General features: G+C 41.2%; 1 protein-coding gene across 2 annotated transcripts in view; it reads left to right on the top strand.

The window, feature by feature from the left end:
* Window positions 1-18926, top strand: part of AFF4 (ALF transcription elongation factor 4) — an 88604-nt gene that overhangs the window by 36580 nt on the left and 33098 nt on the right. Inside the window, exon 5 of one of the 2 annotated variants that reach the window (XM_055299482.2) lies at window positions 16-102. The exons of the other annotated variant lie outside the window; for it this stretch is intronic. Within the exon in view, the coding sequence (XP_055155457.1) occupies window positions 16-102 (87 nt within the window). The remainder of the gene's footprint in view (window positions 1-15; window positions 103-18926) is intronic. 2 annotated transcript variants of the gene reach the window in all.

Below are 18926 nucleotides of genomic sequence, written 5' to 3'. Positions count from 1 at the left end.
ATAATTACATTTCAGGAGATGACGCATTCATGGCCTCCCCCTCTAACGGCTATTCATACGCCATGCAAAACAGAACCTTCCAAATTTCCTTTTCCAACTAAGGTAAGTAAATAAAATGTATCTTTCATAATGTAAGAAAACTTTAGATGGCTTGACTAAAATCATACGGATTAAAATTGTCTTGCCATTCCTATTCTAGCGGGAGACAGACAGTAAATAAGTGAATAAATAGATAAATTCAGATAGTGACAACTGTTATGAAGATAATTAGCAGGGTAATGGAATTGAGAGCATCTTGGATCAAGAGGTATTTAAGAAAGCTTTGAAGGCAATATGGGAGAGAGATTTAAAAGACATTAATATAGCCGGACACAGTGGCTCACGCCTGTAATCCCAGCACTTTGGAAGGCTGAGGCAAGAGAATCTCTTGAGGCCAGAAGTTTGCGACCAGCCTGGTCAACATAGGAAGACTTTGTCTCTACCAAAAGTTGAAAAAAAAAAAAGCTTGGCATAGTGGCACATGCCTGTGGTCCCAGTTACTCGGGAGGCTGAGATGGGAGGATCACTTGAGCCTGGGAGGTCAAGGCTGCAGTGAGCTGTGATTGCACCACAGCACTCCAGCCTGGGCAACAGAGCAAAATTCTATCTAAAAAAAAAAGACATTGATATTTATTGCAGACTATTACGGTATTGTAGGCCAGAGGTGGTAAGGGCTTCTCAAACTGTTGTTTTAAGAACCTATTTCCATAAGACATAGCAACCATACTTATGTCCCATGGAAAGAGGTTCCTCAGATAACAGTTCCAAGGTTGTTTAAAATCAGCTTTTTTTAAACTTATACTTGACAGTATTAATTTACACTTAAAACAAATAATACAGAAATACATTCTCCTTGTGAAAGTTTGACCAGTACCCCTAATAATAGCCTTTCCCCAATTCCGTCCCCTTCATCCCAACAGAGCTCCTTTCATACGTACCTTTGCAAGTCTTTTTTATATTCATGTAATACGTATATAATCATTACATGTAAGCATTTTCTCATTTATTTCTACACAAATATATTGTTCTGTATCTTTCATCAGTCAGCAGTAGGTCTTGGGGACCTGTCCATGTTACTACATGTAGAGGTATTTCGTTTCTTTTAATTGCATCTGTAGTGTTAATGTATCCTAGTTTATTTAGCCATTTCTCTTTGGTATTTAAGCTGATAGCAAGTTTTCATTTCTATAAATGTTTCTTCAGTTGGTATCTTTGTTGGTGCCTTCTGCGTGCATGTGATTTTCTTTAGGGTAAAAAGCAAAAAGTAGAATTGCTGAGTGTTGAGAGTATATATTTAATACATACTCTCACAAATTCCTTCCATAGTTCTATTACAGGATTTGTACCAGGATAATTTGTGTATTACCTGTTGTTTCACACATGCACACCACCATTTGATATTATTAAACAGCAGTATTTTGAGTAAAAATGGCATTCCATTTGCTTGATTGCTAGTGAGGTTCATCATCTTTACATATTTGTTATCCATTTGGTTTCTTTGTGGGTAAATTTGCTTATTTTCACTGTCCTTTGGGTTGCATTTTTTACCTGTTGAGTTTTAGGTGGTCTTCCTTTTTTGTTTTGTGTTGTTTTGTTTGAATTCTGGATTCTAATAATTTCTTATACATGCTGAAAATTTATCTACCAGTTAGATTCTTGTCTTTTTATGGTCTAAAGTTTTTAATTTTTGATGAATAAAATATATCTTTCTCTTCCTTTATAGTTTTTGCTTTTAATGTCTTGTTAAAGAAGACTTTTCTTTCTCTAGGATCATAAACATACCCTCTTATTTTTGTTTTAATGTGGTTTTTAGTTTTATTTTTTATGTTTACTTTTGTGAATGATGTCAGGTAGATTTAAAAATTTTCTGTCTATATGTGTGCCATAGCACTCTTACCTTTTATGTTTTTGTTTACATATACAAAATGCACTGGTATTTATTTATTTATTTATTTTTCTGAGATGGAGTCTCCCTTTGTCACCCAGGCTGGAGTACAATGGTGTGATCTTGGCTCACCGCAACCTCTGCCTCTTTGGTTCAAGCGATTCTCCTGTCTCAGCCTTCCGAGTAGCTGGGACTACAGGCGCCCGCCACCATGCCCAGCTAATTTTTGTATTTTTAGTAGAGGCAGGGTTTCACCATGTTGGCCAGGCTGGTCTTGAACTCCTGATGTCAGGTGATCCACCCGCCTCGGCCTCCCAAAGTGCTAGGATTACAGGTGTGAGCCACCGCACCCAGCCAGTGCACCAGTATTTAATGTGCAGTTTGAGTTTTGTTTTTTGTTTGTTTGTTTGTTTGTTTTGAGATGGAGTCTTGCTCTGTCACATGGTGCGATCTGAACTCACTGCAACCTCCGCCTCTTGGGTTCAAGCGATTTTCCTGCCTCAGCTTCTTGAGTAGCTGAGATTACAGGCGCATGCCACCACGTCCGGCTAATTTTTTGTATTTTTAGTAGAGACGGTTTCACCATGTTGACTAGGCTGGTCTTGAACTCCTGACCTCAAGTTATCCACTTGCCTTTGCCTCCCAAAGTGCTGGGATTAACAGGCGTGAGCCACCGCGCGCGGCCTGCAGTTTGAGTTTTGATAGGTATGTGCACCTGTATAACCACCACCATAATTAGGAATTAGAACATTTCCATCACCCCCAAATTTCTTCATGTTCCTTTATAGTCTCCCTTGCCTCCACCACTGTCCCTATGCAATTTCTGATCTATTTCATGTCACTCTGGATAAGTTTTGCTTTTTCTAGAATTTCATGTAAATGCAATCAGTACATCATGTGCTTCTTTTATATATTTACCTTCTTTTGCTCAGTATTTAGTTTTATAATTCTTCCATGTTCTTGATTATATCCATAGTTTCTCTTTTTCTTTTTTTGAGACAGAGTCTCACTCTGTTGCCCAGGCCAGAGTGCAGTGGCACGATCTCGGCTCACTGCAACCTCCGCCTCCCAGGTTCAAGCGATTCTCCTGCCTCAGCCTCCTAAGTAGCTGGGATTACAGGCATGCACCACCACACCTGGCTGATTTTTGTATTTTTAGTAGAGACAGGGTTTCACCATGTTGGTCAGGCTGGTCTCGAACTGCCGACCTCATGATCCACCTGTGTTGGCCTCCCAAAGTGCTGGGATCACAGGCGTGAGCCACCATGCCCAGCTGAGTTTTTCTTCTTTTATTCCCAATCAGTATTTTATTATATGGAAATACCAAAATTTGCTTCCTGTTGATGAGCATTTGGGTTATTTCCAGATTTAGACTGTTAAGAATAAAGCATCTATAAACATTCATGTTTTCTTTTATCCTGGGTAAATACTGGGTCACATAGTAAAAAGTAGAATTGCTGGTTCACAGGGTAAGTGCATGTTAAATTTTACTTATTTATTATATTTAAATTCTTTAGAGACTGAGGTCTTGCCTAAGCTGGTGTTACCTAGGCTGGAGTACAGTGATGTGATCGTATGGCTCACTATACCCTTGAACTCCTGAGCTCTAGCAATCCTCTCATTTGAGCCTCTTGAATACCTCGGACTACAGGTGCTTACCACCATGCCAGACTTATATAGAGACGGGGGTCTCACTATACTGCCGAGGCTGGTCTCAAACTCCTGACTTCAAGCCATCCTTCTGTTTCAGTGTCCCAAGCACAAGCTACTGTGCCCACCACTAAATTTATAGTAAACTGAAAACTCCTTCCTTCCTTCCTTCCTTCCTTCCTTCCTTCCTTCCTTCCTTCCTTCCTTCCTTCCTTCCTTCCTTCTTCGCTGTCTCTCTCTCTCTCTCTCCTTTGCTTTCTTTCTTTGCAACAGGGTCTCACTTTGTCATCCAGGCTGCAGTGCAGTGGCAGGATCATGGCTCATTGCAGCCTCGACCTCCCAGGCTCAGGTGATCCTCCTGCCTCAGCATCCTGAGTAGCAGGGACTACAGGCATGCACTACCATGCCTGGCTGACTTTAAAAAATTATTATTATTTTTTTGAGACGAGGTCTTGCTCTGTTGCCCAGGCTGGAGTGCAGTGGCGCAATCTTGGCCCACCGCAGCCTCTGCCTACCGGGTTCAGCCTCTGCCTACCTGCCTCAGCCTCCTGAGTAGCTGGGAGTACAGGTACGCACCACCACGCCCGGCTAATTTTTTGTGTTTTTAGTAGAGGCGAAGTTTCACCATGTTGGCCAGGATGGTCTCAATCTCCTTAACCTCCTGATCTGCCCGCCTCAGCCTCCCAAAGTGCTGGGATTATAGATGTCAGCCACTGTGCCCGGCCCCCATTCTTTTTAATTACTAAGGTAATATTCAATTATGTGGCATCATAATTTACCTAATTATCTACTAATGGACATTTGGGTTGCTTCTAGTTTTTGGTTACTTTTTTGTTTGTTTGTTTTTTGAAATGGAGTCTTGCTCTGCCGCCAGACTGGAGTGCAGTGGCATGATCTCGGCTCACTGCAACCTCTACCTCCTGGTTTCAAGCGATTCTCCTGCCTCAGCCTCCCAAATAGCTGGGACTACAGGCACGTGCCACCCCGCCTAGCTAATTTTTGTATTTTTAGTAGAGACAGGGTTTTACCATGTTGGCCAGGATGGTCTTGATCTCTTGATCTCGTGAGCCGCCTGCGTTGGCCTCCCAAAGTGCTGGGATTACAGGCATGAACAACTGAGCCCAACCTCGTTTTTGGTTATTAAAAATAAAGCTGGCCGGGCGCGGTGGCTCACGCCTGTAATCCCAGCACTTTGGGAGGCCGAGGCGGGTGGATCACGAGGTCAGGAGATCGAGACCATCCTGGTTAATATGGTGAAGCCCTGTCTCTACTAAAAATACAAAAAATTAGCCAGGCGTGGTAGAGGGCGCCTGTAGTCCCAGCTACTCAGGAGGCTGAGCGCTCCAGCCTGGGAGACAGCAAGGCTCTGTCTCAAAAATAAATAAATAAATAAATAAATAAATAAAGCTGACGTGAATATTTGTGTATAAATCTTTATATAAACGTATACTTTTATTTCTTTTTTTTTTTAAGACAAGGTCTCTGTTGTCCAGGCTAGAGTGCAGTGGCATGATCATGGCTCATTGCACTCACGAACTCCTGGGCTCAAGCAGTCTCTCACCTCAGCCTCCCAAGTAGCTGGGACTACAGGCACATGCCACTATGTCTGGCTAATTTTTGTATTTTTTTGTAGAGATGAGGTTTTGCCACGTTGCTCAGGCTGCTCTTGAACTCCTGGGCTCAAGCAGTCCTCTTGCCTTGGCCTCTGAAAGTGCTGAGATTACAGGCGTGAGCCAATACACCTGGCCTGTTTTTATTTCTATGTTATAAATGCCTATTAGTGGGGTGGTTAGGTATATGGTAGGTGTCTGTGCCTCACACCTGTAGTCCTAGTACTTTGAGAGGTTGATGCAGGAGGATCACTTGAGTCCAGGAGTTTGAGACCAGTGTAGGCAATATAATGAGACTCTGTCTCCACAAAAAAAAAAAAAAAAAAAATTACCCAGGCATGGTGGCACAGGCCTGTAGTCTTAGCTACTCAGGATGCTAAGGTGGGAGGATTGCTTGACTGCAGCTGGTTGAGGCTACAGTGAGCAAAGATCATGCCACTACTCTCTAGCCTGGGTCACAGAGAGAGACCCTCTCTGGCCGGGGGAGGGAATTAGAAAACAACTGTCGTGCTGGGCGCAATGGCTCACGCCTGTAATCCCAGCACTTTGGGAGGCCAAGGTGGGTGGATCACCTGAGGTTGCGAATTCGAGACCAGCCTGACCAAGAGAAAACAACTGTCATACTGTTTTCCAAAGTGGTTGAACCATTTTATATTCCTGCCAATGGTATATGAGAGTTCCACTTGTTCCATGTCCTTAGTAACACTTGATATTGTCAGTCTTTTAAAACTTTAGCCTTCTAGCAGTATTATAGTGGTACCTCATTGTGATTTCACTTTACATTTCTCTAGAGACAGAGTATCTTGAGCATCTTGAGCATCGTTTCATGTACTGATTTGCCATTTGCTTATCTTCTTTGGTGCAGTGCCTGAATATTTTACCCATCTTTGGTGCAGTGTCTGAATATTTTGCCCATTTTTAAATGGGCTAAGATTCTTTTTTTTTTTTTTTTTTTTTTTTTTTTTGAGACGGAGTGTCGCTCCGTTGCTCAGGCTGGAGTGCAGTGGTGTGATCTCGGCTCACTGCAAGCTCTGCCTCCCGTGTTCATGCCATTCTCCTGCCTCGGCCTCCCGAGCAGCTGGGACTGCAGGCGCCCACCACCATGCCTAATTTTTTATATTTTTAGTAGAGAGGGGATTTCACCGTGTTAGCCAGGATGGTCTGGATCTCCTGACCTTGTGATCTGCCCACCCCGGCCTCCCAAAGTGCTGGGATTACAGGCATGAGCCACTGCGCCCGGCCTGAAATGGGCTAAGATTCTTATTGCCATTATCATATATGTGATTTGAAAATTTGTTTTCTTGCTCTGTGGACTACCTTTTCATTCTCTTAATAGTGTCTCTCTAAGAACACATGTTAATTTTTATAAAGTCCACTTCTTCAGTGTTTTCTTTTACAGGTCATATTTTTGGTGTCTATGAAAGCTTTGCCTGGCTGGGTGAGGTGGCTCTTGCCTGTAATCTTAGCACTTTGGGAGGCCGAGGTGGGTAGATCACTTGAGGTCAGGAGTGTGAGACTAGCCTGGTCAACAAGGCAAGACCCCACCTCTACAAAAAATGTAAAAATTAGCCAGGCATGGTGGCATGACCTATATAGTCCCAGCTACTTGGGAAGATGAGGTGGGGGATCGTTTGAGCTTGGGAGGTTGAGGCTGCAGTGAGTCATGATTATGCCACTGCACTCCAGCCTAGGTGACAGAGTGAGACCTTGTCTCAAAAAAAAAAAAAAAAAAAAAAAAATGTTTGCCCGCTGGGCTGGTGGCTCACACCTGTAATCCCAGCACTTTGGGAGGCTGAGGTGGGCAGATCACTTGAGGTCAGGAGTTCGAGACCAGCCTGGCCAACATGGTGAAACTCTGACTCTACTAAAAATACAAAAATTAGCCAGACATGGTGGCGGGCATCTGTAATCCCAGCTACTTGGGAGACTGAGGCAGGAGAATCACATGAACTCAGGGGGCGGAGGTTGCACTGAGCCAAGATTGCGCCAGTGCACTCCAGCCTGGGCAACAGAGCAAGACTCCATCTGAAAATAAAAAAAAAAAGAATAATCTTTGCCTAACCCAAATCCTCCTGTGTTGTTTCCTAGCCTTTTTTTTTTTTCTTTTAAATAAGAGACCAGGTCTCTCTCTGTTGCCCTGGCTAGTCTTGAACTTGTGGGCTCGGGTGACCATCCCACTTCCTCTGCTTCCTGCATAGCTGGGACTCTGCTCTTAGTTATCCTAGACTTTCTTTTCTTTTTTTGAGAGAGTCTCACTCTGTCACCCTGGCTGGAGTGCAGTGGTGTGATCTTGGCTCACTGCAACATCTGACTTCTGGGCTCAAGCGATTCTCATGCCTTGGCCTCCCAAATAGCTAGAATTACAAGTGCATGCCACCACACCCAGCTAATTTTTGTATTTCTTGTAGAGATGGGGTTTTGCCATGGTTACGCAGCCTGGTCTCGAACTCCTAAGCTTAAATGATCCACCTGCCTTGGCCTGCCAAAGTGCTACAGTTATAAGCATGAGCCACTGTGCCCAGCCTTTCCTAGATTTTTTATAGTTTTAGGTTTTACATTTAGATCTATGATTTATCTTCAGCTAATTTTTCTATATTGTTACAATATATGGAATGAAGTTTTATCCTCTTGTATGTACATATCCAATTAGCATCTTTATTTAAAAGCCTTCTCTTTCCATTGAATTGCCTTTGCAGTTGTAGTTGACTCTGTATGTGCGGTACATTTCTGACTTTTTATGTTTCATTAACCTGTTTGTCTGTCATGGTGCCAATATGAGCCTGTCATGATGATTTGACTTTGAGACTTACTGTAAAGTCACTGCAATGTAAATCCTCAAATTATATTAGTGTTTTTCAAAGTACATTTGACTTTTATAGGCCCTTTCCATTTTCATAAGAATTTTAGGCTGGGCACAGTGGCTCACACCTGTAATCCCAGCAGTTTGGGAGGCCAAGGTGGGTGGATCACCTAAGGAGGAGTTTGAGTCTAGCCTGGCCAACATGGTGAAACCCTGTCTCTACCAAAAACACAAAAATTAGTTGGGTGCGGGGCATGGTGGTGCACACCTGTAATCCCAGCTACTCAGGAGACTGAGACAGGAGTCTCTGGGAGGCAGAGGTTGCAGTCGGCTAAGATGATGCCCATTGCGTGTGCTCCAGCCTGCGTGACAGAGCAAGACTCTGTTTTAAAAAAAAAAAAAAAAGAACACCTTATCAGTTTCAACATAAAAGCCTTGTGGGATTTTGACAGGGATTGCGTTGGATCTATAGATCAATTTGGGGAGAATTGACGTCTTAGCCATATTGAATCTTCTGACCCATGAGTCCTTTTTTCTCTCTATTGTGGTCTAATTTAATTTCTTTCAGTATTGTTTTGTAGTTTTCAATATACAGATTTTGGACATCTTTTGTTAGAGTTATCTTTTTGTTTTTTAAAGAGTCTCACTCTGTCGCCCAGGCTGGAGTACAGTGGTTCTCAGTGCAACCTCTGCCTCCTGGGTTCAAGCAATTCTCCTGCCTCAGCCTCCCAAGTAGCTGGGATTACAGGCGCCCACCATGACGCCCAGTTAATTTTTATATTTTTAGTAGAGATGAGGTTTTGCCATGTTGACGAGGCTGGTCTCGAACTCCTGACCTCAACTGATCCACCCGCCTCGGCCTCCCAAAGTGCTGGGATTACAGGCGTGAGCCACCATGCCTGGCTGATTTTTTTTTTTTTTTTTTTTTTGTGAGACAGAGTCTTGCTCTGTCACCCAGGCTGGAGTGCAGTGGCACGATCTTGGCTCACTGTAGCCTCAGCCTTCTAAGTAGTTGGGATTACAGACTAGTGCCACCACACCCAGCTAATTTTTATACTCTTAGTAAAGATAGGTTTTCACCATGTTGGCCAGGATAGTCTTGAACTCCTGGCCTCAAGTGGTCTGCCCACCTTGACCTCCCAAAGTGCTGGGATTACAGGCATGAGCCACTGTACCCGGCCCTGTTTGATTTTTTTAGTGCTATTATAAATGGAATTTTATAAAAATTTCAGTATTTGATTTTTCCTTGCTAATTTATAGAAATACATTTCATGGGCCGGATGCGGTGGCTCATGCCTGTAATCCCAGCACTTTGGGAGGCTGAAGAGGATCACCAGAGGTCGGGAGTTCAAGACCAGCCTGGCCAACATGGTTTAGTAGAAACCCCATTTCTGTTAAAAAAATACAAAAATTAGCCATGTGTGGTGGCACACACCTGTAATCCCAGCTACTTGGGAGGCTGAGGCAAGAGAATTCTTTGAACCTGGGAGGTGGAGGTTGCAGTGAGCTGAGACTGCGCCATTGCACTCCAGCTTGGGCGACAAGGTGAGTCTCTGTCTCAAAAAAAAAAAAAAAAAAGAAAAGAAAAAGAAATACCTTTCATGTATAATTTTATGTTTCATCTTGTAATTTTGCTAAATTTACTTAATTTTAATAGCATTTTTGTAGATACCATGTATTTCCTACTTAAGACAATCATTTCACCTGTGAATAAAGATTTTGTAATGTTTGTTTCAAATGGATGCCTTATTTTATATTCTTGCTTTATTGCACTAGCTAGAATGTGTAGTATGATGTTGAATGCCAGTAGTGAGATTAGACATTCTTGCTTTATTTTTTATCATAGAGGAGAAAGTATCCAGTCTTTCATTATTAAGTGTGATGTTAGCTGCTGGCTTTTTTGGATGTCATTTATTACATTGAGGAAATTCTTCTGTTCCTCTTTGCCTAAGAGTTCTCATTAGGAATGAATTTTGAATTTTGTTGAATATTTTTTAAATCTATTGGAATGATCATAAGATTTTCCTGTTTTGATTTGTATTAATATGGTGAATAACATTGGTTAAATTTGGCTGGGCGTGGTGGCTCACGCTTGTAATCCCAGCACTTTGGGAGGCTGAGGTGGACGGATCACCTGAGGTCAGGAGTTTGAGACCAGCCTGACCAACATGGAGAAACCCCGTCTCTACTAAAAATACAAAATTAGCTGGGTGCGGTGGCACATGGCTGTAATCCCAGCTACTCAGGAGGCTGAGGCAGGAGAATCGCTTGAACCCGGGAGGTGGAGGTTTGCAGTGAGCCAAGATCACCCCATTGCACTCCAGCCTGGGCAACAAGAGCGCAACTGCATCTCAAAAAAAAAAAAAAAAACCCAGAAAACATTGGTTAAAATTTAAATGTTAAATCAATATTACATTCCTGATATAAACTCTACTTGGTCATGATGTATTTTTTTATAGTGCTGAATTTGATTTTAAAAGTATTTTCTAATTTTTGCATCTGTATTCCTGGGCTATCTTGGTCTGTATTGTTCTCTTCTTACATCTGTAACCATAACAGGTCTCTTGTCTGATGCACACAGTAAGTCAATAACAGAGACACTGGGTTGTGCAAAGAAGTTTAATTATAGTGCCTCCAAACAGAGATGAGAGGAAACCTCAAATCTGTCTTCCCAAGGAGTTGAGACCATGGCTTTTAAGGATTTTGGAGTGGGCTGAAGTATTAAGATCATTGATTTGTCAAAGAATTCTAGGTGAAATCATGGGATAGGAAGATGTACAAGCAGTAGTCTCATGCTGATTCTGTTCCCCTGTGGAGATTTAAACTGGTTGGCTTCAGCTCTTCCACTGTGCTTAAGCAACTCTTGATTTAAAAAAAAAAAATTTATGGAAACAGGGTCTCATGATGTTGCCCATACTGGTCTCAAACTCCTCGGCTAAAGCAATCCTCCTGTCTGAGCCTCTCAGAGCACTGGGTTGATAAGCATGAGCTACTGAGACTGTCCTGCTTAAGCAATTCTGTTTTTTTTTTTTTTTTTGAGACAGCATCTTACTCTGTCACCCAGGCTAGAGTGCAGTGGCATGATGTCAGCTCATTGCAACCTCTGCTTCTCAAGCTCAAGTGATTCTTCCTGCCTCAGCCTCCTGAGTAGCTGGGATTACAGGTGCCCGCCACCACGCCCGGATAACTTTTTAGTAGAGACAGCGTTTCCCAGTGTTGCCCAGGCTGGTCCTGAACTCGTGATCCACCTGCCTCACCCTCCCAAAGTACTGGGGTTACAGATGTGAGCCACCACACCTGGCCTTAAGCAATTCTTAAACAACAGCCTTAAGTTTCTAATGTCAGAAATTCTATCTGTAGGAACAGTGGGGATGCTGATGGTCAGTATCTAGTGTTAGTGACTCTCTGTTACAAAGAAGTGAGTCAGCCGGGCATAGTGGCTCACGTCTGTAATCCCAGCATTCTGGGAAGCTGAGGTGAGGGGATCACAAGGTCAGGAGTTCAAGACCAGCCTGGCCAATATGGTGAAACTCCGTCTCTACTAAAAATAGAAAAATTAGCTGAGGGTGGTGGTGGGTGCCTGTAGTCCCAGCTACCCAGGAGGCTGAGGCAGGAGAATTGCTTGAACCTGGGAGGTGGAGGTTGCAGTGATCTGAGATCATACCACTGCACTCCAGCCTGAGTGACAGAGCGAGACTCCGTCTCAAAAAAACCAAAAAACAAAAAAAAACAAGGAAGTGGGTCAAAGTGCAGTATAATTAATGCTTAATTATAATTATATTTCTGTCCAGAATTCTGTTTAACCCTATGAGGATGATTTCATATCCTTGCCTTATTTTGGTATGTTGAGTAATGGTGGCCTTATAGAATGGGCTGGGAAATAATTGCTTCCCCTTCCATTTTCTGGAATAGTGTGCATAGAAATGGTATTTTTTTCTTTCTTTTTTTTTTTTTTTTTTTTTTTTTTTCTGGAGACAGTCTTGCTCTGTCACCCAGGCTGGAGTGCAGTGGCATGATCTCGGCTCATTGCAAGCTCCGCCACCTGGATTCATGCCATTCTCTTGCCTCAGCCTCCCAAGTAGCTGGGACTACAGGCATGCGCCACCACGCCCGGCTAATTTTTTGTATTTTTGGTAGAGATGGGGTTTCACTGTGTTAGCCAGGTTGGTCTCCATCTCCTGACCTCGTGATCCACCTGCCTCGGCCTCCCAAAGTGCTGGGATTACAGGCATGAGCCACTGTGCCTGGCCAGAAATGGTAATTTTTTTTTTAAGTGTTTGTTAGAATTTATCTCTGGATATAAGCTTTCTTTGTAAGATGGTTTTTAAGCAAAAATTAGACTTCTTTAGTAGCTATAGGGCTACTCATCTATTTCTCCTTGAATGATCTTTGGTTGTTTATATCTTTCAAGGAATTTGTCCATTTTATCTATGAATTACCAAAGTTAACAAATTGCTGTAAGTTTTTTATAATATTCCCTTATACATTTAACATATTTTATTATGATAGCACTTCTCTTACTCCCTACTCTGGTAATTTGTTTTCTTGAGGTCCTGGCTAGAGATTGTCAGTTTTCTTGATAGCTGTTTTTTCTTTCTCTGTTGTTTTTGTTTTTTATTGCATTGATTTCCACCCTGATCTTTTACTTTTCTGCTTTCTTATGGTTTAATTTTTTCTTCTTCTTTTTTTTTTGAGATGTAGTCTTGCTGTGTCTCCCAGGCTGGAGTGCAGTGGCGTGATCTCGGCTCACTGCAACCTCCACCTCCCGGGTTCAAGCGATTCTCCTGCCTCAGCCTCCTGAGTAGCTGGGATTACAGGCATGTGCCACCATGCCTGGCTAATTTTTGTATTTTTAGTAGAGATGGGGTTTCACCATGTTGGTCAGGCTGGCCTCGAACTCCTGACCTCATGATCTGCCCACCTCAGCCTCCCAAAATGCTGGGATTACAGGCTTGAGCCACTGTGCCCGGCTTACTCGTCTTTTTAACAGATTTCTTGAGGTGGAAGCTAAGGTCATTTAATTGAGATTTTTCTTATTTTCTTATTTTATTTATTTATTTTTAGATGGATCTCGCTCCGTCGCCCAGGCTAGAGTGCAGTGGTGTGATCTCGAATCATTGTAACCTCCACCTCACGGGTTCAAAGGGTTCTCCTGTCTCAGCCTCCCAAGTAGCTGGGATTACAAGCATACACTACCATATCTGACTAATTTTTGTATTTTTAGTAGAGACTGGGTTTCACCATGTTGGTCAGGCTGGTCTCAAACTCCTGGCCTCAAGTGATCGACCCACCTCAGTGTCCCAAAGTGCTGGGATTACAGGGGTGAGCCTCTGTGTCTGGCCTAATTTCTTGTTTTTTGGATTATAGCTAATTGTGTTGGTTACCAAATATTTGGAGATTTTCTCCATATTTGGTTTTGATTTGTGATTTAATTCCATTGTGGTCATGAAGCATACATTGTATGAGATTGAGACTTATTTCATGTCCCAGATGATTGTCTGTTTTTGCTAATGTTTTGTGTACACTTGAAAAGAATGTGTATTCCAGCCAGTGTGGTGGCACACGCTTATAATCCCAACACTTTAGAAGGCTGAGATGGGAGGATCCCTGGAGGCCAGAAGTTTGAGACCAGTCTGAGCAACAGCCAGACCTCATCTCTACCAAAAATTTAAAAATCAGCCGGGCCCGGTGGTGGGCACCTGCAGTCCCAGTTACTCAGGAGGCTGAAACAAGAGGATTGCCTCAGTACAAGAGGTCAAGGCCACAGTGAGCCATGATCATGCCACTGTACTCCAGCCTGGGTGACAGAGAAAGACCCTTTCTCAAAAAGAAGCTTATTCTGCTGTTGTTGAGTGGAGTATCCTGTTAGGTCAAGTTGGCTTATAGTGTTATACTAATCTTCTATATCCTTACTCATTTTAATTCTATCAATTATCTATTATTGAGAGTTAACTCCAGCTATAATTTTGGATTTGTGTATGTGTTCTTGCTTGTTTCTTCATGCTTTCTCAAACTCCGTTTTTAGGTGCATAAACATTTAGGATTGTTACCTCTTAGTTGAGTCTTTATTACTATGAAACAACCCCTTTTAAACCTTATAATATTCTTTGCTGTAAAATTTACTTTTATATTAATATGACCAGCTCCAACTTTCTTTTATTTAATGTTAGCATGGTATACTTTTTTCCAACCTTTTGCTTTTAACCTGTTTATGTTCTTATATTTAAAATGCATTTCTTGTAGGTAGTATATGATTTTGTTTTGCTTTTTAAATATAATCTGACACTCTGCTCTTTAATTAGGGTGTTCAGACCACTTACATTTAATGTGATTATTTATACAGTTGGGCTTAAATCTACTATCTTGCTTTTTGATTTCTCGTCTCATCAGGCCTTTTGTGTGTGTGTGTGTGTGTGTGTGTGTGTGTGTGTCAGCCTCTATCTTCAAGTGATTTTATACCATCCTTTTGTACTGTATGAGACCCTATTGTCGTTATACTTGCATTTCTCCTGTCGTAGAATCTGTATTGTTTGTTTTACTTCCACATAAAGTATAAATGGCACTATATTGTTACTATTTTTTATTTAAACAATCTATTATCTTTTAAGCTGGGCGCAATGGCTCACACCTATAATCCAAGCACTTTGGGAGTCCGAGGAAGGAGGATCACTTGAGTCCAGGAGTTTGAGACCAACTATCTCTACAAAAAATAAAAAAATTATCTGAGTGTGATGATACGTACCTGTGGTCCCAGCTGCTCAGGTGGCTGAGGTGGGAAAATAGCTTGAGCCCCAGAGGTCTTGGCTGCAGTGAGCCATCATCACTCTACTGCACTCAAGTCTGGGTGGCAGTGAGACCCTGTCTCAAAATAAATAAACACAGTTTGTTATCTTTACTTTTTTTTGAGACAGAGTATTGCTCTGTCACCCAGGCTGGAGTGCAGTGGTGCAATCTTGGCTCACTGCAACCTCCACCTCCCTGGTTCAAGCAATTCTCCTGCCTCAGCCTCCGGAGTAGCTGGGATTACAAGTGCCTGCCACCACGCCCTGCTAAATGGTTTTTTTTTTTTTTTTTTTTGTATTTTTAGTAGAGACAATCTCGAACTCCTGACCTCAAGTGATCCACCAACCTCCACCTCCCAAAGTGCTGGGATTACAGGTGTGAGCCACCACACCTGGCGCATTTTACAAGTATCTGGAGGACTTTTTTTAATATTTCTTTTAGTACTTTGAAAAAATATTTTGCCTTTCCATTTTTATTTTTAAAGTGTTTTTGCCAGCTATAGAATTCTAGATTGAGGACCTTGCCCCCTTGCAACTATCTGCCAGCTTGCATTGTTTTTGATATGTACATTGTTGTCATTCTTTTGTTTGTATGTAAAATGTCCTTTTTTTTTTTTTTTGGCTGTCTTTGAGTTTTTTTTTTAATCATTGCTTTTAATCTGTTCAGTTATGATACATTCTCCTGTAGTTCTCTTTATCTTTCTCGTGCTTGAGGTTTGTTCAGCTTCTTGAAACTTTGGTCTTATAGTTTCCATCAAATTTGGGAAACTTGCTATTACTCAATTTTTTTTTTTTTTTTACCCACTTCTCCCCTTTTATCATCTTCTTCAAGGACTCCAATTACATGTATATTAGGCCCCTTAAAGTTGTCCCAGAGTTCACTAATGTTCTGTTCTTTCTTTTTTTTTCTTTTTTTTTGTGGGGGGTCTTATACTGTATTGCTCCATTTTGGATGATTTGTATTGCTGTGTCTTTAGGTTCACTAATATGTTGTTCTGCGATGTCTAATCTGCTGTTAGACATTTAATACATACTTTTATGTTAGACATGATATTTTTATCTATAAAAATTTGATAATGCTTATATATTTATTAATTAAACAGATATTTATTAACTTCTTACTATGTTCCTGGCATGAGATTTGACAATTTGTTCTTTATTAATGACAAAGGTTTTTAGTAGAAAGATGAGGGTAAAAGACTAGTTGTACTAGTCTCAAAAGATATCAGAGTAAGTGTCTTTTGAAGCATTTACTGTAAAAATAAACAGAGAATGTGGTACCAAGAACTGTATGGTGATGTCAGGGGAGTGTTTTTATAAGGTGAAGATATTTTGTTATTTTTATAATACTGATGGTTTAGTAGAAAGGGAAAAACAAGTGATCCATGGGAAAGAGAAGAGGTAACCTTAAGAAATCTTCACAAGAGTGATTGAGATTCAGTGCCCAAGTAGAGGACAGTAGCTTTAGAATAGAACACCCCTACTTCATTGGCACCAGAGGGAAGCAGAGAATATGGGTATAGTTGGGGATAGCTTGGAAGATTTTCCAGTGATAGTTTGGAGAATATTAAAGATTTTGATTGCCTTTGCACTTACCATGTTTGGAACAACCTCCAGCAGTGTTCTTGACACTGGAAATAGAACACTGTACAATTTAAATGTTCTTGCTCTAAGACGGGTATTTAAAGAACATAGGAAAATGCTGTGCCAATGCTTAGAATGGTTCTGGCACAAAGTAGCTGTTCAATGAATGTTTGTTAACTGAATTTGGATATATATACTCAAGTAACAGTGTTTAGATTTTGGTGTTTGTGAGACACCTCAGCTACTGACTGATTGTTGCTAAGGTGGGTTGCTTCTTACCGATAGCTTATCTCATTCTCTGAATTTAAGTGGGTACAACTTCATGTGTAATACACCTAAAAGCTCTGTGTGATACTTTAACAGGTACTTACTCTCCATGTGCACTAGCTATATGTACCAAGTCCAATGAGAGGACAGAGAAGGGAGAAAGTTGTTATACCTAGGGAATTTGGGGTTAGCATCCTACAGGAGGTGACACCAATTAGAGTTTGAAGGAGAAGTGTAGGAGTGCTAGCAAGATGTGGGAAGATAAGGAACACATCGGAAAGCACTTCTCACCATTGATGAGTCTGAAAGAGCAGTTCACAGGTGGCAAATGGTGCTAAGTTTAGGATCATATTGGGGAGCTGGTTTAGTGTATCATCTCTCTCCTTGAATTGGTCCCATTTAAAAACAACAATTCAATCCCTCTGTTCCATGTGATTCCTCAGTCATTCCTTTTGTTTAAAACAAAACTTACTAAAGATTGATTCATATTTGCTATTTTTCCCTGGTATTTTGCTGGGTGCTATAAGGAAGTGTGAAACAAGAAATGTGTTTTGCCTGTACCAAACATTTGGTTGTAGAAATCAATAATACAAAAGAAAGCAATAGGAATTATTTATTAGTGTTTAATTGGATGTGTAGTTGTGTGCATCACACTTAGACATAAGTTGTCTTCTCTTTGTATTCTGTTCTTTACCTAGAACCTCTTTACCTAGGTGCTTCACAAATCTTTATCTTCTCCTCCCCATCTCCTTCCCTCTTTTCCTTCCCCTTCCACATGCCACTGTTGATACAGTAGCTGCTTTAACATGAATTACAAAAAGGAACCCAGGACGAGGCAAGAGTAATGGCACAAGTGCAGTTTATGCACAGTTGCAGTGTTGGAACAATGATGTTGAAGCCAGAAATGTCTGGAACTGTGAATATCTTCAACTCGGTTATAGAATCATGCTCTGTACGATATATTCTGTAATGAAATGAGGAGTGAATCTGAATATTTTTTATACTAACAGAAGTTGTTTCATATCAGTTATCCCACTTAAAAATGAGTTAGACACCTCTCTCTTTTTATCTCTCTCTCTCACACACAGATACACACACACACGCACACCACCACCAAATATGCTATATGTATCTTTTCATAATGTATTTTTAAAAAATAATTAAACCCCCTTCTCTCTTCAGAGGAAAGATGATGTTGGCCTAGCGTGGTGGCTCATGCTTGTAATCCCAGCACTTGGGGAGGCCGAGGCAGGTGGATCACCTGAGATCAGGAGTTCAAGACCAGCCTGGCCACCATGGTGGCCCCATCTCTGCTAAGCCCCATCTCTACTAAAAATAAAAAATTAGCTGGGCGTGGTGGCATGCACCTATAATCCCAGCTACTTGGGAGGCTGAGGCTGGAGACTCTCTTGAGCCCAAGAGACGGAGGTTGCAGTGAGCAGAGATTATGCCATTGCACTCCAGCCTGGGCAACAAGTATGAAACATCCTACAGGAGTCTAAAACTCCATCTCAAAAAAAAAAAAAAAAAAAAAAGATGATGTTTTAACAATGAATGAAGTAACTGCTTCCCTAAAAAATATACTTGAGTGGCTGGTTGTGGTGGCTCACGCTTATAATCCCAGCACTTTGAGAGGCCAAGGTGGGTAGATCACGAGGTCAGGAGTTCGAGACCGGCGTGGCCAACACAGTGAAACCCCGTCTCTACTAAAAATACAAAAATTAACTGGGTGTGGTGGCAGGTGCCTATAATCCCAGCTACTTGGAAGGCTGAGGCAGGAGAATCGCTTGAACCTGGGAGCTGGAGGTGGCAGTGAGCCGAAATCGCACCACTGCACTACAGCCTGGGTGACAGAGCTAGATTCCGTCTCAAAAAAAAAAAATATATATATATATATATATATCTATATCTATATCTATAGTGTATAGATATATATACGAGTGTGTATATATGTGTATACATATCCGTGTGTGTGTATATACATATACATATACTCGAGTTGGGAAAATAACAATAATATTGTCATTGTTTATGTACTTTTAGTTTTTTGTTACCAAAAAACCACAGTTCTAATGTGAATACTTTAAAGAGCTGAAAAAAATTACTATTCAGTGGTTTGAACCTATTTGCTAAAAATATTAAAATGCATCCTTCTAATTTATTTTCCTAAATGATTTACAACAGGGAACATGGAAATCTAATTCAACTTCAATAGAATTCTTTACATAATGTATAGGACTGAAATTTTGTTACTGTGATTTAATAAGCATGGTATTTCTTCCATGAGTATAACTATATTTTTGTGGTAT

Source organism: Symphalangus syndactylus, chromosome 11, assembly GCF_028878055.3.
Source record: "Symphalangus syndactylus isolate Jambi chromosome 11, NHGRI_mSymSyn1-v2.1_pri, whole genome shotgun sequence".
NCBI classification, from domain to species: Eukaryota; Metazoa; Chordata; class Mammalia; order Primates; family Hylobatidae; genus Symphalangus; species Symphalangus syndactylus.
The sequence above is the reverse complement of the archived record's forward strand: the minus strand, read 5'-3'. Positions and strand labels throughout refer to the sequence as shown.